Genomic DNA, 26,112 nt, shown 5'->3' on the forward strand with positions numbered 1-26,112 from the left:
TGTGCTGTATGTGTGGCTGACTTTGAAGATAGTTTGGGAACTTCCTTTATTTATTAATAACATATCCTGCTTTTTACTATGTAGGTCTCACAGCAAAAATAAAATAAAATACACAATGCACAAATTTTAAAACTCGAATTAAAGCTCCAAAGTCTAAAACTTCAGGAATTTAAAATCTAGAGAAAAGAAAAAAGGGAAATATCTGAGCAACATTCAGTGTGCAAAGGTCTACTTGAATAAAACAGTTTTGACCAGACACCTAAAAAACTCAGTTACGGGTGGTGCCAGTCTTAACTTCTTGTGGGTAGGCCCTCCGTAGAGTTGGGCCCACAACATTGAAATATGAGTCGTGCTTCCAGCTTTCAGGTAGTGCAGAACTCAGAGGTCCGCCTGTGGACAGTTGTGGGCCGGTCTTCTCATCTCTTGTCTCCTGAAGCAGCTGCGCTGGCTGCCATTTGATCATGGGACAATTCAAAGTGCTGGTTTTGACACTTAGAGCCATAAACTGCTTGAGTTCTGATTATCTCAGGGGATGTCTCCTTGCATTTAAGATCATCTGTAGAAATCATGCTGCAAGTTCCAGATAAACCATTGCAATGAGCAGGTAATATGGGATTGTTTTATATCGGTTTATTTGTTTTAATGTTTTGTACTATTTTTTACGGAGCAGGGTCTTCTGTGCAGCAGCCCCATTGCTCTGGAACTTTTTCCCAAGGGAGGTTCATTTCAGCCTCAGCCTTCCTGGAGAAGTTCAATGTTTTTCAGAGGGCCTTTGATTTCTGGCACTGCTTGCGTCTGCTCTGCTTTTTGAGGGTTTTATCAATTTGATTTTGCCATTTTTATTGGATGGTTTTATAGACCATTATGAAATTTAATGAATAGTGGTATAAAGCTGTTGATAAGAGTAATAATATAGTATAGCCATGCATCTTGACTTAGAGACTTCACTCAGTTGCGACACTCTCAAAGAAACACAGTAGCCCTCCCCAAGGCTAACAGAACATATGAATAATGAATTAATCCTCGCCATGCGAACTGTTGAGTTTGGAGAGGGTGGAATGACCTGATACCCTTGGAAGAAAAGTTGTTACTTTGGTTCTGTGGGTGGTCTACTGTGATCTTGGATCAACTCACCAATTATTCACTGATAAACCTTTTGGTTGAGTGGCAGAATAATATCTGCAGCTTGCTGGAGGGGTCCCATGGGGGTGGGAGGGTAATACTGCCGTACCCCCAGATGCATGTGGCAATTAAATGACTTTTCAATACATCTTTGGTCTGTTTGGCATCTCCCTGTGCTCTGCTTGACATCTCTCTCTCTCTCTCTCTCTCTCTCTCTCCCTCCCTCCCTCTCCCCATTCCTTCCTTTCCTAACTTCCCCCTTGCTGCTCACCCAGCTGAAAAAACAAAAGATATCTTGGACTCTAGCCCTCCACTTCTGGCTGTTCCCGATCCTTTCATTCCTCTTCCACTATCAGATACGCCAGGTAACTGTGACTTGCATAAACAAGATGGGATTTAGCAGAAGGGATCCCACCCAGAGGTGTTGGCACCCAAAGTGACTGTTTGGGTGGCCTTGTATACAAATGTCAGTAAGTGAATTCAGATGGTGTGTTATATCGAACCATTCACAGTACGACTTGAGAGTCACCTGTTTGCTTCAGCGTTCTTCCTGGAGGTACCTGGATGCCAGCAGCTACCAAAGGGGCTCCTCTGAGCACCTTTCTGGTCCTAACTTGGTTCTTGGGTGTCAGGGAACTGACATCAGAGCAACAGGAGGAGGAGAGGCTCTCCGATTCTGCAGGGGAAGGTACCAGCACAAGGGGGAGACGTAGCTTGATAGAGGGGGAAGGAAATCAGCGTAACACCAAGGATCCAGGAGAGCAAATGGCAGAGGAGGTGGAAGGGCTCTGGGATTCTTCCTTGGAAGTCAGTGAGGAGAGCACTGGTCCTCCACTACCCACGCCCTCCCTGCGCAGAAGACTTCCGCGCAATGAGAGGCGGAGACGATTGGGTGTCAAACAGCTTTTATGCTGGCAAAGGTTTAAGAAACGCCCACAGATAGATTCTGCTAGCGACTGAGGCAGCCACGCTGAGATGGGCTGTGCAGTCAAAACGGTTTAAACTATGCAACCAAGCTTCCAAAAGGGAAGGTTTACGCACGAGTAACTCCCAACCATTACATTGGGTGGATTGGGTCCAAGGTAGATTGGGTTCATTTGACCTTGATCTTTTAAGATCATGGTAGAAAATGTATTAGTGGATGTTGTCTCTTAGGTAACCTATAAATATTGGCCTGGCAGGCTCTCAGGGACTCATCAGAAGTTACTGGGGTGGGGAGTGTTGCAATAAGGGAATGATGGATAAATCCATATGTACCAGCTGAACATTTTAAAATCTATTAATTCGATGAAAGGTCCCTGTTCTGCTTCTCCTTTCATATCAGTGGGTTTTCATGGGATATGTTCCCAGTGAATTAATGTGCTTTGGTGTTACCTGGCTTTTATTTTTTAAATAGTGCTTTATTTGCTACTCATGGTCTGCAACTGCTAATGGAAATGTAACTGCTGCAAGAAGGACAGAGGTGACGGCAAAGCGTCTGTTCAAATACTGAGAAATGAGAACTTCAGGCTCAAAGCATTCATCTTCTCTTGCCTTGGAATGGAAGGGAGCCAAGTCTCCTTAAAATAAGCTCATGGCAGGCTGTCTTGCTTGATTAGTCATTACAGAGTGTGGTAATGCTTTTAATTCTGTGCACTAGGCACTAGTTCCTCCCCCCCTTTTTTTCCCTCATGAGGATGAGCCCTCCCAGCCACAAGGCAAAGGTAAGGGCGGTGACTGGCTGGCATGTCCTGTCCAGCATAGTTTCACTATCAGTGGTTAAATTCACAGCCTTCGAGGGGATTCTCTGGCTGCTGTTTTAACAACGTATGCTGCGGTCAAATGAAAGCATAGCAGAACTGCAAGCCCTTCTCTCTGATGCCTGTTATTTCATAAATAAAACGAGGTACCAGTGGTGAGAATGATGATCAGGCCAATAGCTGTTACATGCAAAATTTTGTTTCTAGAAAATCTCTTTTCATCTCCCCACCTACACCCAGCCCTGCAAAGCAATTTTTTTTAATAGTCCTTATAGCTGTATAGATATGCTTGAAAGGATAGTGGGGGGACCTGCTTGCTGAAATCTTAGTAGCCACATGGGTAGATTTCCAAAGACCCACAGCATAACTACCGTATTTTCCCCTCACCTGGCTTCATAGATAGCTGCATTCGCTCCATAAGACACACACACATTTCCCCTTACTTTTTAGGAGGGGGAAAGTGCGTCTTATAGAGCGAAAAATACGGTTCTTCTCTGCTCTTCCTCCAAGACTAGCAAAACCCAAAATAATTTATGCAGCGCAAAAGAAGCATTGCGTGTTTTCTGGATAGCAGATTCAGTTTTTTCCTTGAGCTGTGTTTGGATTTCACAGACAAAAGGCATGAAATATGTGCTTTCCTTTCTCCTTCTACAGTTTTAGCCGCCCTTTGTAACGAGCTCCTAAGATGGGATTGACTTGTTCTGGAGAACAACACGTGCCCTTTGGTTTTTTGACACCTCAAAGGTTAAAAACAAGGCAGCCGCCTAGAGCAGCTGCTTGGAAAGGTCCCATGGTCTTTAGCCAGCCTTTGCCAAATTGGTGCCCTCCAGATGTTTTGGACTGCAAGTCCATTAGCCCCAGCCAGCATGGTCATTCTCCCATCAGCTGCAGTGCTATACAGCTGTGCTGGCTAGGGCTGATGGGCGTCGTAGTCCCAAAACATCTGGAGGGCACTAGGCTGGCAAAAGCTGCTCTTAAGCCTGGTATTCTGAATGTGCTGTTTGACGGGATTCTTACTAGATAGTTTTTCTTCCCCAGCTGATGTCCAAGGAAAAGGACTCTGCTGCTGTGTGCTTTATTGAAATAGCTGTCCTTTTCTTTCCTTCCATGGTTGAAGAGTGAGTAACATGCTCAAAAAGCCTATGGGGTGGCTTTTCGTTTTGTGCATCTTGATTATTCAAAGTGATAATTAATAATGGTTGAATTGCATTTTGGGAGCGTTTCTTTTTTCCACCCTAATTAAGGATGCCTGCTGTAACTTGTGCACTGTTTGTTGATTTTTGGATGTTCAGCCAGGACATGAAGACAGCATGGGGTGGTTTTAAAAGAGAAGTCCAGGTGGCAAAAGCAAATATTTTTATCCCCAAGGTCACTTGCTGAAACAGCTCCACCTGACTCAACCGTGCCCACTGCAACCTTGCGCAAGGGTAAAGTAATACTCACTTCCACCTTCCACCTGCTTTGCAAAGCTGACAAAGGGAGCAGCAGCCCCCGAAAGCCGATGGGAATAAGGAGGGGTGGAGCTTGCAACAACTTTCTTCTGTTGCCTTTCCTTCTCCTCTCCGTGTGGAAGAGGAAGCCCCTGTTCTCAGCAGGAGCCCCGTGTTGTTGTTTTTTATATCTTGTAGCTGTTGGTATTCATCTGTCTTGAGAGACAATGGAGTGCACCTCCAGGGGTGAAGTCAAACAACACCGCGAGCAGCACTGATGACCTCCCTGGGGCTCAAGCCTGGGCAGTGTTTATGGAGGTCCTGGATTGCCCAGATGACAAGACTCCCCTCTTGGTCTTACTAGTGTGGTCCAAAGGAAAGCCGAGTAATAGGTTTGGCACCAGTTTGGCTATAGGAGTTGCTGGAAGGAGGCAGACAAGGCACCATCCATCTGCCTTAGGGACTCCACCCTGGCTTTCTCCTTAGTCTTTTCTTCTCCTGAATCTCAGAAGGCAGCAGAGGTTTCGGATCAGAGTTTTCATTCTCATAATTCCCAGGCTGATGAGCCCCATCTGCCCCTCACTTCCCTCTACAGCACATGCAGAAATCACGTCTTTGACCATTGGACCCACTCATCCGCCAGAGCCTGTCTTCACATGTAGGTGAAGTCCCTAACTCACTAAGGGTTTGAGGCCCATTGGTTACCCTCACCTGGTTTAGCCGTTTTTTACATCACTTATTTTATTATTATTTATTTATTGCATTTATATCTCACCGTGTTCTCCGTGGAGCCCAAGGTGGAGTACATGGTCCTTCCTCTTTAATCTCATTTAATCTCCATAAACAACCCTTTGAGATAGGTTAGACTGACAGCCAAGCCCCGCCCCGCCCATAAATGAGCTTCATGGCCCAGGTCCTACTCTGGCCACAGCATCACACTGGCTCTGATAGGATATCACTGTATGCATTTGTTCAGAAGCACAGCCCATTAAGCTCACACTCCCAGATAAGTTGTATGCTAAGGCTGCTGTCGTATTCACCAGGGTGTGGGGAACTGAATCTGGTCAGCAGGCTGGATCCAAAAGTCTCCCACCCCACAGTCCACTTTGGCAAGTGAGTGGGACATCCTGCCTGTCAGTGCACATGAGGTCAGGAGCTTTAACTTCAAAGGGAGAATTAGCACATTCTAAAATGTGCTCCCAATTCTTCCTTTCCGGCTAGAATTCTGCACTTTTTGAATTTGTTGCTGCAGGTCTAGTGCTGGATTACACCAGTGGCTGGAAAAGAGGAATCAGTATGTTTTTTTATTCCCATGTCCATTTTAAGATTCCCTCCCCCCCCCCCTTTCACACAGATCCTGGTTACTTAAACGTGCATGCACACAGCAAATCAGCCAGAGAAAAATTTGCACACAGCTGTTGAGAGATTCAAAGCCCTCTTCATGCAAATCTACTAATTGCAGTCCTCCAGGAATATAATTTGCATAATGCATAATTCATTTTGTCTTTGGGGGACAATAGGCCAAAAGAGAGAGAAAGAAATCATGTTGGCTTCTGGGATGTGAGAGTCCCAAATAGAGAAGTCAAGCCACATATCACTGTGTGACAATGGCAGATATTCAAGAGATCTTGGAGACAATAATTGCACCTGCTTCTGCTTGAGTGTAAATTAAGGGAGGTTCTGGCTTTACTGCACCGAATCAACTTTGGGAGCTTCTGTGCACATTATGGGGATGGTGCAAAGCACTGAAATTAAACAAGAAGCTCTGAAATGCTGCACCAAACCTGTCCCCTGTGGTTGCCATGCTGGCTGGGATTGATGGGAGATGTAATTCGTACACCTGGAGGGCATCAGGTTGGGCAAGGCTCCCCTGTGGCACGAGGTCCCAGGTCACAACCAAACATCTGCCATAAAACTGCTGTAGCAGAACATGCAGGTTGCTGAAAACATCCCTGCCAGATTTGGAGGGAGAAGGGACATCTATAGGACTTTCCCCTATACGTTCCAGGGAGTGAGACCACAGAAAGTACACAGCCCAGAATCATAGAATCATAGAATCATAGAGTTGGAAGAGACCCCAAGGGCCATCGAGTCCAACCCCCTGCCAAGCAGGAAACACCATCAGAGCACTCCTGACATATGGTTGTCAAGCCTCTGCTTAAAGACCTCCAAAGCAGGAGACTCCACCACACTCCTTGGCAGCAAATTCCACTGTCAAACAGCTCTTACTGTCAGGAAGTTCTTCCTAATCTTCTTTCTTGTAGTTTGAATCCATTGCTCCGTGTCCGCTTCTCTGGAGCAGCAGAAAACAACCTTTCTCCCTCCTCTATGTGACATCCTTTTATATATTTGAACATGGCTATCATATCACCCCTTAACCTCCTCTTCTCCAGGCTAAACATGCCCAGCTCCCTTAGCCTTTCCTCATAAGGCATCGTTTCCAGGCCTTTGACCATTTTGGTTGCCCTCCTCTGGACACGTTCCAGTTTGTCAGTGTCCTTCTTGAATTGTGGTGCCCAGAACTGGACACAGTACTCCAGGTGAGGTCTGACTGGAATCCCACTGGACAATTCACCCCTGGCCTTAGGTATCAACTAGGATTGACTCTTTTCTTTGGCCACGTGCAATAAAAGGGGGGGGGGCAACGATTTGTAGGGTGTGTGACTCATCTTTCTATGATGTAGCTAATACCATGCATGGTTGTTTTGCAAAGTTTTTGTGAACTAACCACAGCACTTGCACAGAAACAGGAGCATGCAGTTTGCAGGGCTCTGTGTTTCATGAATGCCTTTGGGATTCTGCAGCTCTCCTTACACACAGAAGTGCATTTGAGCTGTGGCCTGCTGGTACCCATTCCTGAAGACATGGAGTCAGGGAGGGCGGGAGAAAGTTATGCCAATTATGTACTTTTTACTGGGACTGTTTCTTCTCTCCATGTTGATAAGCTGAGAGAAAAGCTGTGTGCCTGTGTCTGGTGGTGGGGCAGCTTCATCATCATAATAATAATAATAATAATAATAATAATAATAATAATAATAATAATTTATTATTTATACCCCGCCCATCTGGCTGGGCTTCCCCAGCCACTCTGGGCGGCTTCCAAAAGAATATTAAAATACTATAATACATCAAACATTAAAAGCTTCCCAAAACAGATGAAACTTCAGATGAAATGTGGCCAATTGAGATTTTTGCAGTCCTAACACCTCCTCCTATTCCTTTACTGATTTTCTCCTTCTGTCATTTATGTTAAATGCCCACTTCCAAGCATATTCCAGACATCATCAAGTATGACTGAGCCTAGAAAACTGAGCACTCTTAAGAGGTTAATTGAAATCCTACATTTTAAAAATCCAGTGTGTCTCCCCAAAAACCCACCACACTCAAACTAAAAGGAACAGGCAATGCAGATTGATTAGTTTGTATAGTTTAGCTTGGCGCTTTGGGTTGTGTGTGTGTGTGTGTGCGTTTGAAAAGGAGTCAGCAACAATTCTGGGCTAATTCTCTACTGGCTAACAAGATGTTTTAGTGCAAGGATGCTAGAACATTCACTGTGATGAGCCAATTAAATGGGGCACCTTGGGGAGGCTACAACAAGTACAAAAAGTGTCTGTGGTCTTGTTTCTGTTTACGTGATTCAGTTATTAAAGGACCAGCTGGAAAAATCCAGGGCCCTGACTTTTCAGGTTGTTGCATGTTTAACCAAAGGATCCATATCTGCAATTAAATGCATATATTGGTGAAAATAACCCTGATAGAAATCCTCTAAATGTTAGGTGCGTTGTTGACCTTGTTGAACAACTGCTGTTCTGCTTTAACCAATTTTTGTGTGGTTTTTGCTTTATTTCTTTCTGCTTCTCTCCTTCCTCATTTCCTGCTCTCTCCCCCTCCCCTGCTAGAAAAACTGATTGAGGGCCTCAAATCTCCTGAGCCTGCACTCCTCCTCCCTGATATCCTGCCTCTCGCTGATCCCTTCGGTAGCACCCCTGATGCTGTGAATGGTAAAATCCTGAAAAGCCTCTCTGGCGTGTTCTGTCCTGCATGTTGACCCACCGGCATTGCATGTTTTGAACCGTGGCAAGCATGTGCCCAGAGGTCAAGCCAGCCAGAGCCCACAAAAAGTGACTTTGGGAGACAGAGGGTCATAGGGTGTTGTTCAGTGTTTGGAATTCACTAGCCTATGGCTGAGTCTGCGAATCAGACATGTGAAGTTCCTTCACCCTGGGCATCACCGCCAAACCATCCCCTTCCCTTGTTCCACTAATTCTCCGCTTTCTGTAATCTATCACTTCTTCCTCTCATTTTTATCCTTCCCCAGTGGGAAACTCAGGCCAGATCTACATGTGCAGCAAAAATGGGGTGGTAGAGTCCTGGTGTGAATGGACTTCAAATTACAGTGGTGCCTCGCAAGATGAAAAGAATCCGTTCTGTGATTCTCTTCGTCTAGCGGTTTTTTCATCTTGCGAAGCAAGCCCATTGACGGATTAGCGGATTAGCGCTATTAGCGGCTTTTAGCGGCTTATCTGCTGATCGGATCAGCTGATAAGCGGCTTAGCGGCTTAGAAAAAAGGGGGGAGGGGAAAAACCAGCAGGAACTCGCAAGACATTATCGTCTTGCGAAGCAAGCCCATAGGAGATTCGTTTTGCGAAGCACCTCCAAAACGGAAAACTTTCATCTAGCGAGTTTTCCGTCTTGCGAGGCATTCATCTTGCGGGGCACCACTGTATACAGGAGGGCAGGAAAGGCTCATTCACTGGGCAGACGTGGGGAATCTTTGGCTCTTCAGATGTTACTGAACTTGCAGCTCCAGTTGGCGCTAGCAAACATGGTTGATGGCTAAGAATGATGGGAGTTGTAGTTCAGCAGCGTCTGGAGAGCCAAAGGTTCCCCACCTTAGGGGGGGGGGACCCAAATTATGGGCTGAGCTCAGATAAACAGAAGTATGAGATTACTTTACTCCATATATGCCCACTTGACCTCTTTGATCGGCAAAACTGGCATTGTTACAGGTGCCACGTAATACCTGTCCAGTGTTCGTAATAATTTGAATTTTTTGTGTGGCAGCACTGGATCTCCCTGCCTGTGGATATCAGGCAGGTGCCTTCACTGTATTCTTATCAGCACTTGCTAAAAACATATTAGTTTAGGCAAGTATCTAGAATGCCAATGCAAATTGTAATCTGTTTCTCTATACCATGCATAATTTTATATGCTTCTAGCCTGTTGTCTCCTACTCACCTTTTCCCTAAGCGAAAAAGTCCCAAACATCTATCCCCTTGATCATTTTGGTTGCTCTTTTCTGAACCTTTTCCAACTCTACAATATCCTTTCCAAGGTGAGGCAACCAGAACTGTACCGGGTATTCCAAATGCAGTTACGCCATAGATTTATTTAATTGTACTGTATTGTGATACTGGCAGTTTTATCTTCCGTTCCTTCCCTAGTGATCCCTAGCACAGAGTTTGCCTTTTTCACAGCTGCCCTACACGGGGTCGACATCTTCATTCATATCTGCTATGACCCCCAAGGTCTCGTTCCCAGTCATTCACCTACAGTTCAGTCCCTATGAGCTTATAGGTGAAATTAATATTCTTTTTTCCCTGACGTGCATCACTTTGCACTTGTTTACATTGAATTGCATTTGCCATTTTGCTGCCCATTTCTTCAGTTTGGAAAGGTTCCTTTCGCAGCTCTTCGCAATCTCTTTTTATTTTAAAGAGCCTGAGCAATTCAGCACTGTCAGCAGACTTGGCTACCTCACAGCTCACCCCTAACTCTAGATGGTTATGAGCAAGCTAAAAAGCTCAGGTCCCAATACTGATCCTTGGGAGACTCCCCTTTCTACTTCTTTCCATCCAGAGAGCCGTCTATTTATCCCTCCTCTCTACAATCTACTAACTTAACCCATCCCTGATCCACTTCACACCCCCCTCCCCACTTTCCTGCTCTGTAATGATGCGTCCACCTATTTCTGCTGTGTTTCTTCTTGCATCCTTAGAAATGGTTTGGCGTGCCTGGGTCTCTCTTGCTCTTGAGGAGCCTCAGTGCTTTTCTCCTCAGATTTTAGTTTCTCTCTGCCGCATTCTTTCCCTTGCTCAAAGACTTAAAAGCCCGGGATACAAAACACCCTCTGGCCCTTGCAAGCCTAGGCTCCCACAGCATCCTGAATGGGCCCAGACAAGACTGGCTGGCTGGCCTAGTCCATCCTCTGGTCTCCCTTGTGCCATATCTTCCCTTCACAAAGCTGAGAATTAAATTGGGGTTTTTAAAGCTGTTGCATGTATGGAATAGCCATAAATATATACCTGATGTTCCTTTTCCCAAAATGTATCTTGAAAGCTGCACTTAAGCCACCAGTGTTGCAAGCACATCTTTTTCTCAGTTCAATACATGCCATAATCCTGGACACTTTTGGAAAGCTAAAGAGACCTTTCCTAAGCATTTTAAGTAGCAAATTATTTCCAGCTGCCTATTTGCCGGAAGAAGAAATCGAACCAGCTACCGAAGTTTCATGGCATGTTAAAGCCAAGCCTTATAATGAAACTGAATCACAGGAGTCTGGGCTGCATGCTTCCCTTTTTGAGACTTGTCTACATGTGTTAGAAAGCACATGGGGGCAATAAGGAACGTGAGCCTGACAGGCTCCATCTGCTCATCCCTAGCAACGAGAGCAGCTCTGCGGTGCAGAATACATCCAAATACCACAGCTCAGTGGGCAGGGCATCTCCAGGGACCTGCAGCTTGCACCATCTTCGCCTGGCCAAAGGGTCAGGTTGAAAGAACTCCTGCAGTTGTCCCTGCCCACATGATTCTGCATCCTGGAGGGGGCATGGAATCTCCTCCCATGGCTGTGGCATTGATGCTGTCAGAGGTACGTCTGGAAAGGAACCTCACTGACACTCGGAAGTTTGGGCTTTGCACAGGTCTACCAGTGTGCTGGGTCTTTCTTGTTCTGTGCTTTCCTGGGTGCCCAGGAATGCACAGTTGTGCCGATGGGAATATCCCTTTGAAAATCACCCTCGGACCAAACTGACATTTAGTAGTGGGCCATCCAGGTGTTGGAATGTCTCTGCCTGCAGTAGGATGTCCAGGGCTTAGTGTTTCAGGCTATGGCCTTCTCTTCCTTTCTTCCTCTGCTGAACCTCACCTAACTTTGGCTTCTGCTCTGTTTCTTTGTGCCTTCGGAAAGGAAAAGCTGAACTAACAGTTGAGAGTCTCATCCCGGGCCTTGAGGCTCCTGTGTCGCAGCATATATCATCGCAGACAGACTCTGTGGCTTCAAACAGAGCAGGTTGGTGGGGGCTTGAGCTCAGGCGGGCCATGATGTCAAGCTGGGGACACCATGATGAAGAAATGGGTGGGCTTCTGTGCCTTACATTCTCAGCACTGGGGCATTGTCTGCCAGCTGAACTTTTCTTTAGAGTGTTAATTTGAAATTTTAAAAAGATCCATACACCTTCCCTGGGGTGCATATATATATATATATATATGCACAACCTCTCTCCAAATGCTACACATTTAAATAAGGCAAAGTATTAAACAGCATAACATTCTGCAACCTGCATCCTTGGCATTATCAACACCACGCTCTCACAGAGCTAACAGATTAGAATCCGTCTCATCTACAGTTCAGCCCAGAGTGCTGTAACTGTAATCCTCCTATCACATTGAATTTCAACTCCTTAAAATCCAGAGCTGTTAAATAAGCAGCAAGGCATCTCCCAAAGCCCTTTAAGCTGATATTTTTAAGAACAGCACCACCACCTGAAATCAATTTATTTGTTCAGAGGCTGCTTGTATATGCCGAGTCCTTTCAAAACGACTAATTTTGTCCTCACTTCAGCCCAGGATTTTAAAAACTGATGCATTCAAGCTCAGGATGGAGTTGCAAGCAGACAGCTTGCCAGGTGTGACTGCTAACCTCCTCTTCTCTGTACTGTTTTCTTGCTTGCTAACCGGGGGACGATCAGATTCTGTCACTGGGGAGGACTCCCTGCTTGACTGCTCTCTGCTTTCTAATCCTGCTGCTGACCTTCTGGATGAGTTTGCTCCTTTAGCCGTTTCAACCCAAGCTCACAAAGGTAAAGTACCTTTAAGTGTTGTGTACAAATGGGAGAGGAGGTTGGGGAATGTGAGAAATGTGCAACATGAAAGTGGTGGAAGCATCTGTGTTGAAAGCTGTGGTGGTCCCTGTGTGCCAAGGCAGGGTGGTGGTTCAATTAGCAGGATCCTGTTAATTCCAAATTATTTTTGTGTGCCAAATGACAATGCCTTCATTTCTTCTTTCCTGGGTCCAGTGTGATCTCTTAACATGAGTTTCTGGGGGCTGGATGGGGGTGAACCCCTACGTTGGCACGCCCTTCCTCTTCCTTTCTCTTCAGATCACAGTGCAAAACTTCCTTCTTCCACGAACATTTTTGTCATAGCTCTTTCACAGTTGATGCAGCTTAGTGGCCAAGTGCTTGAGCTGCAAGTTGAGCTCATAGGAAGTGAGCAACACACTATTTCAACCACTCCCAACCTGGTGCCCTCCAGATGTTTTGGGCCGCAACTTCCATCAGCCCAGGACAGCCTGGCCATATGATTCTCAAGCTGACAGGAGCTCTGCTGTGCTGCCTGGAGATGGTGGGAACTGCAGCTCAGACAGGTTGAGGTGCCAAGTTGGGAATTTGCCCAGCCTGGTCTGAAATATGGGCATCAAAATTGCTGGCGTTCCTTCAGCGCTTGCCTGTGGAGTTCTTTCTCTTCCTCTGGTCTCTCCATCCTCACTCTCTAAATGTAAGCTGCTTGTGGGGCAGGCCCACCGACAGAGGCGAGCAGCTGTAAACCTCTGGCAGTTGAATCCTTTGGGTGTAATCTGATATCGAGGGCTGCGTGCCTGTGCTCCACTTGGTTGTGTCAGATGTTGCTTCTCAGCATCTTTTGCTTGTGTTCCCCATAAAGAGCAGGGCCTTTTCATTGGTGGCTCCCTGCTTGCGGAATGCTCTCCCTGGGGAGGCTCGCCTGGCACCATCGTTGCATATCTTCAGGCGCCAGGCAAAAAGATTCCTTTTTAACCGGGCCTTTTGCTTTTAACTACTTATGACCTTTTAGAGAGAGTGGGATATTTTAATGTGTCACCTCCTTCCCCAGTCTTCATGTGTGCGGGTTTGCTCTGGGTCGCCATGACACAAAAGCAACTAATACATTTGACAAATAAGAATGATGTTGATACGTGCCCTGGATGCACATGGCTAGCACTAAATAAATTAATTGTCCTCTTGGCACATATGCAGTGCTTTAGGAACAGCTGACCGCTGCCATGTGTGTTTCGCAATGTAGCTTCAGGCCTTTGGGGATGAGCTTTCCAAATCTGGCCTGGCCCCACCTCCCCAGCCCAGGCTGGCCATTGGCTCTGTGTTGGGCAGGAAGGGATATAAGGACTTCTTTCCAAGCTGAGCCTTGCTTGAACATAGGAGGAAGTGAACATAGTAAGCTGCTTTATACAGAGTCAGACCATTAGCCTGTCCAGAATTGCCTGTGCTGACTTGCAGCAGCTCCCAGCCCTATATGGAGATGCTGAGGATCAGAGGCACCAAGTGCCGCGCAACAATTGGGGGGGGGGCTCGTCGCATGCACGTGACATCACACGTGCAACACCCCCATGTGATGTCACAAGTGTTGGAAGGAGACCACGAGGCCCAGTGAGGCCCTCCGTCGCTGCAGGGAGGCCTGGCAAGGCCCATCCCCTCAAGATTTTTTTGGGGGGGTGGGTCAGCCCCATCACTGCATACTTTGGGGAGGGGAGCTGAGCTGCCCATAGAGTTGGCACATATGCTGGAGATGGAACCTGGGACCTTCTGTATTCAAAGCGGCTGCCCTGCGGCTGAGCTATGCCCCATTCCCTTGAGTGACCAGATCTACTGGAGCTCCAGCGCATCTTGTGTTTCTGGCCTGGCTTTTTTTACCCCTGGCTTGTTCTCTGCTCTTGCCTCGTAGTGGGGCTCTTTGCCGTCACAGCTCTTAGTTCCTGGCTCACTCCACACTGCCTGCATGTGGCCCAGGTGAGCTTTGCCCACCAAGCAGCAATAAAATACTCCTCTTGGTATGGGCTACATCTTCCTGGAGTTCTAGTACATCAGCATCTTTTCCTGGGAATAATGAAGCATGAGCAACAAAGGAAATCGTTATGAGCAAGAGCACCAGTTTTATGTTTTATCAGTAGCTGGATGTGCAGTGAGCAAGTGCAACGGGAATGGATCCATGTTGCTTCCACTGGAGTAAGAAACGAAGAGTGATTTACAGTTCTAGCTTGTTCTAAACATTAGAATGAGGTTTCTGAGGATAGGAGCTGTTTGGTAGTATAACAGCTAACCTCAGAAGGTTATCTCATTATACATGACTAAGCCATTTTTCACCTTCTCACCCCTTGCCTTTTCCTGTAAGACCTATTGCAGTCGTTAAGAGTCGTCAACTGGCTCATCTCAGCTATCTGCCAATCTCCCATTCCCACCACCCTTCTGAGTAATACCCCTCCCCACCTTCTCACTATATAGAAGGATCTGGCAACTTCTGTTTCAGTGTATCTGAAGAAGTGCGCATGCACACGAAAGCTCATACCAAGAACTAACTTAGTTGGTCTTTAAGGTGCTACTGGAAGGAATTTTTTATTTTGACTCAGAAGGTGGTGGGCTCTCTTTCATTGGAGGTTTTTAAACAAGGATTAGATGGCCATCTTTCAGGGATTCTTTAGTTGTGGTTCCTGCATTGCAGGGCGTTGGACAATAGTCTCTATATATAACAAAAGAATTAAAATTGGAGACCATCAACTAGCCATTATGGAAAGATGTCTTGTTAATTCCCAACATTAGCCTGGCAGAATAGAAGAGTTTTCCGCAGGTGTTTAAAGATTGACTCAGAAGGCACCTGCTGAATCTCTAGTGGCAGGGTGTTCCACAGGACAATGTTCTGTTTTGAATTGCTGTCAGATGAGCCTTGACAGCTTGCAGGATGACCAACAATGCTCTTGCAGATAATCTCTGTGATCAAGATGGGATAGAAGGGTTTAAGTGGCCCTTAGGGCACCCTGGACCTAAGTTGTTCAGGGCTTTGTACATTAATACAGGCCCCTCAGACCTGGCTTGGCAGCAGATGAGCTTAGTTAGGGTTAGTTAGGATTCTGTTGTTCTCTATGTTGGAATCTGGGTGTGGGAAGAAGCGAAAGTGTATGACATGAGTGGGAAAGGTGATCTGCTTAATTTCAAAATAAGCAAAATAAGGCAGGGAAAGGGGTCTTTCTGTGGTCCTCCAGATGTTGTTGGATTCCAACTCACTCAACCCAGCTAGCATGGGCCATAGTTGGGGGTGCTGAGAGCTGTAGAATATCTGGAGCTTCCCCATCTCTAAAAGAAGTCCAGGTCATTTTCTGGCATCCTCTTGGTGGAGGTAGAAATTAACAATCTTTGTTTACAAGTTGGGGGGGGGATGTTACAGACGTTGCATTTATTCCAGTCAGTAGCACTCTGAAAGCAGATTTGATTCCTTGGAGAAGTTGCCTTACTCTTGGGGGGGGGGTGCAAACTGTCTGAAGCTGGTATGCTGAGTTTCTTCTAGCATCACCTTACGCCACTAGGAAGCTCTGCCGTTGCAGGACCACTAAGTGGCAGCTGCTTTTGCTGGGGGTTTGCCACTTTTCAAAAGTGACTCGAAGGGATCTCTTGTCAAAATCTGTGCCAGAACTGAAACCACACCTGACAGCTCTGGGCCAGCCTGAAATAACCCCTTGCCCTCCACTGCGAGTGTCTTGGGAGCATGTGGGAATATCACTGAGCTCGTGGCTTGGAGGAGGAGCCCTGTTTTCCACAACTGTGGCATCTCGAAGGGGGCGGTAGACTATGTTTGCCTTCACAAACGGTGATCCCACCATGAGTCTGCGTTCTGTGAACCGCCCTGAGACCTCTGGGTATAGGGTGGTATATAAATTCTATACATAATAATAATGAATCTGCCAGAGGCCCCCACCCTCTTGGTGGAGCACAGCACTGCCTCATCTGAACCAGGGCTTGGGCTTGTCTCTCTCTTCACTGCCTTTTCTCGTGCCTTGTGAGATCAGGTCCCTGGGAACGTTGCTAACTCTCTAACGCAGCCTGGCTGCTTTCTTTCTCACAAAACTGCCTCTGCTGCTGCCACTGCTGCCGCTTCTGTTTATTTTTCATGTTTATACCTCACTCTCCTTTTTAACTCATAACAATTTAAAGCTCCACTTTCCAACCTTGCCTTTGCTCGCCTGGTGTGTCCTCCAGCTGTTTGGGACTGTGATGGGAGTTTTTCGACCCAAACAGCTGGAGGACATGGCGGGTTGGGGAAGACTCTCCGTCCGCTAATCCTTCTTTGCAACAAAACACATGCAGCTAATGTTGTTTTGGTGGTTTCTAACCAGCTTTCTCTGCTCTATCTTTTTGCTCCTTTTTAAAACTTCCACCCCTCCTCCCATCGTGCTGCAGAAGATACTAACCTGATCTCTGGCTTCGATGTCCCTGAGGGCTCTGAAAAGGTGGCAGGAGACGAGTTTGACCCCATCCCTGTGTTGATATCCAAAAATTCACAAGGTAAGCAGGCAGACTGGGGGTGACTTGAGATTTTAAGGCAGTGTCTTTCTTTGTGGTAGCATGTATGGCCTGAAACTAAACCTGAGGCTCAAGGCTTGCAGGGTCTCCATGCCTGAGCCCAGTCTTCTTCAGCTTCCATAGTCTTGGCAGCGCTGGGCTCCTTTCAGTTCCCACTTGTTGTGACAAGGACACGTTGAGGAGAGGTGAGCATCCCAGCATCTTGAGTAATAAGAAAATTATTTTGGAATCTGGCATAATAGTGTTACTGTCCCAAATCTCCTGATCGTAAGCGGGTGGGCGGAACTACCTCTAATCATCTCCAAAGGACCCTTGTGATTTAGAACCAAATTCCAGTATTCAGGATTTGGTTAGGCTCCCACCAGGGGCCTATACCAACCCAAGGAGATTAACAGTTGATTTCCATCACTACTCTACGGCTCCTTCCAATGCCACGCCCTCTTGGTTTAAAAAGCAGCTTGCAGTGTAGCAAGATTAGGAGACAACCACCCACCTTGTGCCCATGGAACTAATCCTGAGGGTCTTTGAATCCTGACCCAGAGTTCACTGCTGGGAATAGCTATAATACAAGCTTGATGATTTGTGGTGGAAGGAATCAAGGGGTAGGGCCTCTTGGCCAGGTGACCCATTGGATTCACATCCCCTCTCTCCCACGCATTGCCATCCTGATTTTTGACCAGGAGTTTCATATAGGCCCAACAGCACAGAGTTATATTCTAAAACACAACACACCTTAAAGCTAGAGAGTGTATTGGGGTGCTGAGTTGCAGTTGAACATTTTGTCATAAAGGGATGCGGGTGGCGCTGTGAGTTAAACCACAGAGCCTAGGACTTGCCGATCAGAAGGTCGGCGGTTCGAATCCCTGCGATGGGGTGAGCTTTGTTGCATGGTCCCTGCTCCTGCCAACTTAGCAGTTCAAAAGAACGTCAAAGTGAAAGTAGATAAATAGGTACCACTCCAGCGGGAAGGTAAATGGTGTTTCCGTGCGCTGCTCTGGTTCGCCAGAAGGGGCTCAGTCATGCTGACCACATGAGCCAGAAGCTGTACACCGGCTCCCTCAGCCAATAAAGTGAGATGAGCGCCGCAACCCCAGAGTTGGTCACAACTGGACCTAATGATCAGGGGTCCCTTTACCTTACCAAAGCAGCTGTGCAGAGAAAACGCAGGATGTAGACCATGAGCAGCTGAAAACGGGCAAGGGCATCTTTTGATAAGACATGCGTAACATTGAGGCTTCCATGGGAAGACATAGAAGCTCCCTGTTGAGTAAGAATTTGGTGCTCCACAACTCTGGAAGTTGCCCTTCTCCCTTTGTCCCATGGTCCATGCGCACAGGACTCCCCCTCTCAATTTTTGTCATGGAGCCCTGCCCGGTAACAGATTCCTTAACATATTTCCTTAACACTGTTGTAAAATCATCCTAGGGAAGAGGAGACTAAATGAGGTTGCTTAGAGAGGGAGGAGCTCTAGATCTAAGCCCCTGACCCTCCATTTATTCTGTTTACTTATTTCACGTAATCTATACACTGCTTGACTGTAAAAGGAAACAAACCTCAATAAAATTACCAATAAGAAAAACCAACAAAAATTTAAAACTTTGAAAAAGTTAAAACAAAAATAGACCAAGTACAGATTAAAACTTGCATCGACTTTCTGGACAGGCTTGTCTAAACAAAAACGTTTTTAGCAGACACCTGCCTGACTTCTATAGGCAGAGAGTTTTGAAGTGTAGGTGCTGCCACACTTAAAGGTAAAGTTAGTTCTCCTGTTGACATCTGTATCAGGAGTGCAATGGCACAGGCAGAGCCGCTGCTGGCTGACTTAACTTTTTAGAAGGGAGCAGCTGAGACCTTTGGTTGTTGGAATCTCTCTTCAAAAACCACATTGAAGACTGTGTCTGCAAAACTTTCTGCATCTATCTACTTGTAACTCCAAGAGCCACGCTTGTCTAGATTCCAGACTGCTGCTGCTGCTTTCTCTAGTTTGTAGCTTGCTCTTCCTTTTTGTTTGCTTGTGAACGCCTTTTTCATTTTATTTATTGAAATAAAAAAGCTAACTTTTAATTCCCTTTAATTCTCTTGCTCGATACTGAATTGCTATCTCTCACACTTTCAGGTGGGCATTCTAGAAACAGCAGTGGAAGCTCTGAATCCAGTCTTCCCAACCTAGCCAGGTCTCTTCTGCTAGTGGATCAGCTCATAGACCTGTAGCAGCCACTCAGTAACCAAGGCGGTTTCTGTAACGTACCTTAAATCCAATGTGGTTTTTTTTGTTTTGTTTTTGTTTTCCCAACGGAGCTAAATCTTTAGTTGTCAGGTGATTTTGTGTTCCTGTTGTTGTTTTGTTTAAAAATAACCCTGCAGATGGAAGGAGCCCACACCCTGAACCCCCAAATCATGGCCCCTCTCTTGGGACTCCCCTGCCCTCCGTCTCAGCACGTCCTTGATGCAACTTGCTACCTTGTGCACTTCTCTCTACTAGCCTATCTCTAAAGGGAGCACCGCTGTTTATTAACCTCTTTGCTATGATTTCACCTCCCCACCAGCTCCACTGGAACCATAACTGTACATGAATTACGTGTAACCTGTGTATGACCCTTACTAGAACTGCATACAACTAATACATCCGGGGCCCCCATCCCGCCTTAGTCTAGAGAATGCTAACCAAATGGTATGTCAACTTCTTTTCGTAATCTAAAACCAAGAAGGAGAAGGACCGTGAAAATAAGTCACCATTGCCCCTCTCTGATGTGCAAGGGGGCAGGGGCTCTCTTAGGAAGGCTTTGGGGCAGGACTCTGGGCAATGCCTCCTCTTCCTCCTCCTCCTCCACAGCTAAAACTGTGCTTGAGATCTGCTGAGTAGATACATTTCCAGCTTGGAAAGTGGACATTTTGCTCCCTAACCAGCATTCTGCCGTGTGCTTAGGAATGGGCTGTGCTTAATAAAATAAGATTTAAAAAACAACAACACCCAAGCTATGGAAATTATCCATCGCAAAATAGTTAAACGTAAAACATCATAATGTCTAAAAAGCATGGCTAAGGTTTTCCCCCCTTGTTGGATGAATCCTCCGTTGAAGAGGGCATTTGTAGCAACGGATGTGTACTCTTGTACTCTGGTGGAGGGCTTGGCCTGTAGAGGAATTCTGTAAAATTAATGTACAGGTCAGACATTCCTGCAGGTGAGGTTGTTTTTGGTTTTTTCCTTTTGGCTGTCTCCCTATGTTGCAACTAGGTATAGTGTTAACATGGTACTATGGAGCCATTCTTCCCCCCCCCTTCCCAGTAGGCAAAGCACTGTAATCTTTATTTAGATCCTTCAGTCTTTGTAGAGCTCGCATGCACACCTTGTCAGCCAGTTGAGAGTAAGTGCTTTCCAGCTTAGGTATACCTGAATGGGTTTTACCTTTTATTTCCACCTTGATATGCTCAGTTTCGTCAAACTACTGGATAGAGTAAACTTGTTTTCATCGGCTTCTGATCTTCAAGTCCAAAGTTAACTTGCCACTCTGAAGATGTTCTTCTGAACGGAAGGACCTGCCCTGACTCCATAGTGGAATAATTATTAGCTTAATGCTAACTCTGTGTATGTGTATGTAGCTGTATTGGTAAAAAGTGCAGTTTTCCCACGTGTGAAAGTATGAATGACTAAATTTATAGATGTATCAGCCTCTCCTACATGAAGGAAAGACACTTTGATGACGTCCCTGAGTATTCCCCCTTCCAGCTTCCCCCCCACCCCATCTAAATCTCCCCCTCAGAAATTAGCTTAACAAATTCTGTAAATAGGATTTAATCGTCATGTCTGTTCTCTCTGAATCTTTCTAAGATCTACATGCACACTTCATGATAAAAAGTATTGCTTATGTGTGATGTGTCCATTTCCGTGTTTCTGCTGCACTTTCCTGATGATTTACATGACAGAACTATGGAAATTATCTTAGTAAAATTGTTGATAGATCTTTATATTTTTTTGGGAGGGGGGTGGGGTTGTTTTGACTTCTGAATCCCGAAGCACAGGCGACCGGGTCTGGATTATGTGGGCAAAGCTTTAGATAGAACGTTATTGTATAGTCAGATACTGAAAAATATATGGAAAAAAAGAATGGATTTTTTTAAACAAAGTAACCACCTGCTGTGTATAAGAAACCAAAAAAAGAACATTTCTGTGAATTAAAGTACTTTTAAAAAAGAATGTTTAACATTTTAAGTCTACTTGAACTTGTTGAAGAGTTCTGGACACAGAATAATGGAAGTACCTGGTTGCTTGAGGACAGTGCTGTGAGCAAAACAACTGTGAGTGTTGGGACCTTTTAAATTTTTGTTTTGTTTTGTTTTTTCCAAAAATGAATCATGCATCTGGATTGGCAAATCTAACATGGTGGAAATAATTTATCCTGTACTAAGGTTTATGAATTGACCAAAAGTCATTGAAATGACGTGTAGCAGATTCTTTAATAAACAGCGCAAGACTGAAATTCTGGGAATGATTATTAGCCTGTTGCAATATATTGCGGGAGGTTGAAGTTCCTTTTTTCGAAAGGGTGATCAAGTATAGGGTGTGTGGGTGTGCTGCAAGGCTGCCGTTAGGCAGAATCAGACAGTCTGCAGCCCATTTTGGAATACCAGTAAAAAAAGGCAGGGAACAAATATTTTGATTATGATCATGCGAGGCATCACCTGGATTTTCTGCCTCCAGGACCAAAATGTCTTTGACTGCTGAAATGTAATGTCCGGGGGAAATGACTTGATTTCTCATATCCTTAAAGACGAGGATAAAGGTGTGGCTTCTACTCAGGCCATGAGCCCCAATCTCTGTCCCTGTGTCTTTACTGGGGGAACTATTTTTTCCCAATGAGTTGCTTAAGCAGCTGCAATTGATGCAGACCAGCAGCAGGGAAATGCCATGGTCTAGGTTGACAACCTTAGTTGTGATAGACCTAGGGTGGCCAACACCCGGTGCCCTCCAGATGTTGTTGGCCTCAAGCTCCCATGGCGAATGAACAGGGTTGATGGAATCTGTAGTTCAACAACATCTGGAGAGCACTCCATTGACTTCCCCAGTGGTCTGCTGGAAATTCACTGGGGAGAAATTCAGCGCCAGAAGTGGCATCTCTGTTGTTGAATTTCTTGCTGTCTGAGCTAGTTATTTAATATTTCTGATGTGTGTGTGTATACTTTTGTTTTGTAAATTGTGTGGGCTGACTTCTGTCTTGCACACTTTTAATAATAACAGCAGCAGCAGCAGTAACATCAACGATGAAATGGGCGGCACCCCACTGGGTGTATTTTAAATTTGCAAAATAGGAGTGCATACAATTCCTGTATTGTGGGGTGTGGGCTCGATGACCCTTTGGGTCCCTTCCAGCTCTACAATTCTGTGATTCTGTACTCAGCATCTCTTCACAATCAAAGCATTATTTTGAAGCTGTGCCAATGAACTGCTTATTCGGAACCACTTCAAGCAGGATCAGGCCAACTCAGCATTCTCAGAAAGAATCTCAGCAAGCAGTTGGCTTCCCTGATATTGCTTGGATCACCTTTGACCTTGCTCCCTGGGGTTGGTAGGCATTGTGGTGCATCAAGATCTAGTTAGCGACACCTGTTCTAGGTAGCCCAATGAACTGCAGTCTACCTTCAGGTTGTCCCTGTAGAAATGTTTCACTGCAAGTAGTGCCAAGCTCAGCCTGGCATGGACTGTGTTTGGCTAGTGTTTGTCATGCTCTCTTAGATGATAATTGGTAGTAGACAATGTAGTTCAAAGTTCAAAGTGAATTCTGTAGCCCATTGATCATAACACAGCACTGTGATGCTGATCCACGTCCTGCGACAGCCTTCATCAAGCTGATGCACTCCAGCAAATGTTCTGGACTAATAGTAGTAGTAGTAGTAATAATAATAATAAATTTTATTTATACCCCACCCTCCCCAACCAAAACTGGGCTCAGAGCAGCTAACAACAAATAACAAAAACAAGTTGATTGAAATACAACTTAAAAACAAGATTAAAATACAACATTAAAACAATTAAAACATTAAAATGCAGCCTCATCACAGGAGGAGAAAGGAAAAAAGAAGTGGGGGAGGAATCAAATTGATTCTAAGCCAAAGGCCAGGCGGAACAACTTTGTCTTACAGGCCCTGTGGAAAGAAATCAGGGCCCCGGTCTCATGAGGCAGAGCGTTCCACCAGGCCGGAGTCAGTGCTGAAAAGGCCCTGGTTCTGGTTGAGGCTAATCTAACTTCCTTAGGGCCCAGGACCTCTAGGGTGTTGCTATTTATGGACCTTAAGGTCCTCCGTGGGGCATACCGGGAGATTACAGCTCCCTGCCCAACCCCAGACAGCATAGCCATATAATTTCTAAACACCACTGAGAAATTCTGAATTAAAGCACCTGAAATAAATAAGTACAAAATGAACCTAGGGCTAATGGGATATGTAGCCCAAGTCATCTAGCGGGCAGCAGTTTAGCAAAGGTTGCAGTGAACCGTGTTCTGGCACAACTGCAATCTCTGAAAGAAGGGGGGAGCTAGCGTGATACTGCAAAGCTTTTCTGGAAGGAGGAGCTGCTCTTATCTTGTCAAAGGGTTGCCGTGGCCTGTTGCTTTTCTGACATGAGTGGAGAGCTGTGCTGAGCGAGCAGAAACTGCTGTCTGCCCTCTGCAACAAACTGCCATGTAAGAAAATTGAAGAGAAAGCACTCATCCTGATGGGGAACCCACAAGCCATATAGCACCTCTTTCCTATGGCTCTGCCTTCCTCTTTACTCTGGGGATGATGCTTTCATCTGCAACCAGATTAGAATATCACTCTTTAGGGGTGGGCTTTTGAAAACACAAGTGGAAACTGGTACCTAGTAGCCATTAACTTGGTGATGGAGACGGAGGTTCAAGCAGACCTTTGTATGGAAAATGCCCAAAGTAATTTGGTGGTTTGTTTGCTTTTAATTGTGCTCCAAATATGCACCAGTATATTTGGTGCTATATGGAAAGCAAATGGAAGCATTCCCTGCCCAGAAGAGCATTCAGGATTAGCCAGAAAGGTGGGATTCACCCTGATATCACAGTTGCCATCTTAATGGCAGGCAGTTCTGTGGAAGTGAGAGTACAATGACCCAGAAAAGCTTTGTTTATGGAAGAAGAATTTTGAGGGAAGGGACCTCAAGGAGAGTCAGATTTCCTGATGGGTGAAGAAGGTAAAATTTGATACCAAGCACCAAAACCCGGTTTACAAGATTTCAGATAGCTGTGCAAAACCCAGCCAGATGAGAGCCATGCCCCCCAACCTGATTCCCTTCCAGATGTTTTGAACAACAGCTCCCATATCCCCCAGCATCACACAGCCATGCTGGCTGGAACTGTGAGTTGCTGCTGCTGTTTATTGGTCTCTCGCTTCCAAAAAACACTAAGCGACTTACAAAAATGCACATTAAGAATGAGTATAAAAACAAGAATAAAACAGCTTAAAATACACAAATTATATATATATATATAGATCCAGCTCCACACCACCCTGCTAAAATTAAAAAACCAAAGGCCTGGTGCCTATAAGAGAGCTAGTGATGGCAGCAAGCATGCCTCCCTAGGGAGAGCAGTCCCTAAACGGGGGGCCACTACTGAAAAGGCCCCTTCTTGTGTTGCCACCCTTCACACCTCCCTCAGAGGGGGCACCTCAAATGAAGAATGTAGAGTCTAGGTTTGTTCACCTGGGTGGTGAGGGGCAGTTCTTGAGGGTACTGGGGTTTGTGGTCAGAAACATCTGGAGAGCACCAGGTTGGGGACGACTGGAGAAGACGGTGCAGGGAAAAGACAGGCCAACAATCTAACCCAGTAGAAGGCAGCTTTATATTCATCCCTGAGCCCTTCCAACAGCGAAGCTTGTTGGTGACTTTATGTATCCAGAGAAGAAGATACTCACTTGGACCTTTTCAGGTCTCCCAGGCCCAGTTCCTGAACTCTTACAGAATCTACAGTTTTCATTTATTTAAATAAGTGGTTTACAAAAATGAAATTATCAATAATAAACCTAACGGCAATAACTTAAACTTTTGAAAAGTTTGAATAACAACAGACTGAAAACAGATTGAAACTCGCACCAGCTTTCTGGGTAGCCTTGTCTAAACAAGGAGGCTTTTTTGCAGGTGCCCAAAAAGTGCAATGGTGGAGCTTGATATTGAGGCAGAGGGTTCCAAGGTGTAGGTGTGGCCCCACCATCACGCGAAGACCCAATACTGTCTGTGTTCCTGTAATTGTGGAGTGCCACAGTTTCCCTACTTACGCTGCTTTGTTGTCTCAAAAAGAGGAGGTGGGAAGCATGTTTATGAAAAGAGAAGTTGTCACTACAGAGGAGGACACCACTTGGTCCAAGATGTGAGCGCATGAGTGCTTTCTTTGGTGTCCTCGTGGCCTGAGGACACGGCCCCCACACCATCCTCATCAGATTAGCCCCCCGCAATATCGCTATCTCCACAGCCTTGCAGAAGACTGCACAATAAGGTGTGGCCTTTAAACCAGAGAGGTGGAGCCCTCCTGTGTATCCCTCCAGGTCTTGTCGACCTACGGAAAGGTTCAGTTCACTGTAGGCGCCTTTGCAGAGACAACATTGCCCTGCTGCAGCTGCCTTAGGAGGAGAATGTTTCAGTGGAGCTGTCCATAGTACTAGAATCATAGAATCATAGAGTTGGAAGAGACCACAAGGGCCATCGAGTCCAACCCCCTGCCAAGCAGGAAACACCATCAGAGCACTCCTGACATATGGTTGTCAAACCTCTGCTTAAAGACCTCCAAAGTAGGAGACTCCACCACACTCCTTGGCAGCAAATTCCACTGTCGAACAGCTCTTACTGTCAGGAAGTTCTTCCTAAGGTTTAGGTGGAATCTTCTTTCTTGTAGTTTGGATCCATTGCTCCGTGTCCGCTTCTCTGGAGCAGCAGAAAACAACCTTTCTCCCTCCTCTATGTGACATCCTTTTATATATTTGAACATGGCTATCATATCACCCCTTAACCTCCTCTTCTCCAGGCTAAACATGCCCAGCTCCCTTAGCCGTTCCTCATAAGGCATCGTTTCCAGGCCTTTGACCATTTTGGTTGCCCTCCTCTGGACACGTTCCAGTTTGTCAGTGTCCTTCTTGAACTGTGGTGCCCAGAACTGGACACAGTACTCCAGGTGAGTACTCCACTGTTCTTGCCTGGCCTCCGGTTTGGCTTGGCCTGC

At 45.8% G+C, this 26,112-nt stretch overlaps 1 protein-coding gene across 9 annotated transcripts in view; it reads left to right on the forward strand.

Moving 5' to 3' along the window:
* Positions 1-26,112, forward strand: part of AAK1 (AP2 associated kinase 1) — a 107,514-nt gene that overhangs the window by 68,672 nt on the left and 12,730 nt on the right. Inside the window, exons 17-22 of one of the 9 annotated variants that reach the window (XM_083514139.1) lie at positions 1,398-1,487; positions 8,191-8,292; positions 11,482-11,583; positions 12,263-12,373; positions 16,775-16,879; positions 19,014-21,375. The exons of 2 other annotated variants lie outside the window; for them this stretch is intronic. In XM_083514139.1, the coding sequence (XP_083370265.1) occupies positions 1,398-1,487; positions 8,191-8,292; positions 11,482-11,583; positions 12,263-12,373; positions 16,775-16,879; positions 19,014-19,108 (605 nt within the window). In that variant the 3' untranslated portion in view covers positions 19,109-21,375. Of the gene's footprint in view, positions 1-1,397; positions 1,488-8,190; positions 8,293-11,481; positions 11,584-12,262; positions 12,374-16,774; positions 16,880-19,013; positions 21,376-26,112 lie in introns of those variants that run through there. 6 more of the 9 variants (XM_083514131.1, XM_083514133.1, XM_083514132.1 and 3 more) reach the window with 6 other exon arrangements.

The sequence above is a fragment of the Podarcis liolepis genome (genome assembly GCF_965112155.1).
Source record: "Podarcis liolepis genome assembly, chromosome: 7".
Classification (NCBI taxonomy): domain Eukaryota; kingdom Metazoa; phylum Chordata; class Lepidosauria; order Squamata; family Lacertidae; genus Podarcis; species Podarcis liolepis.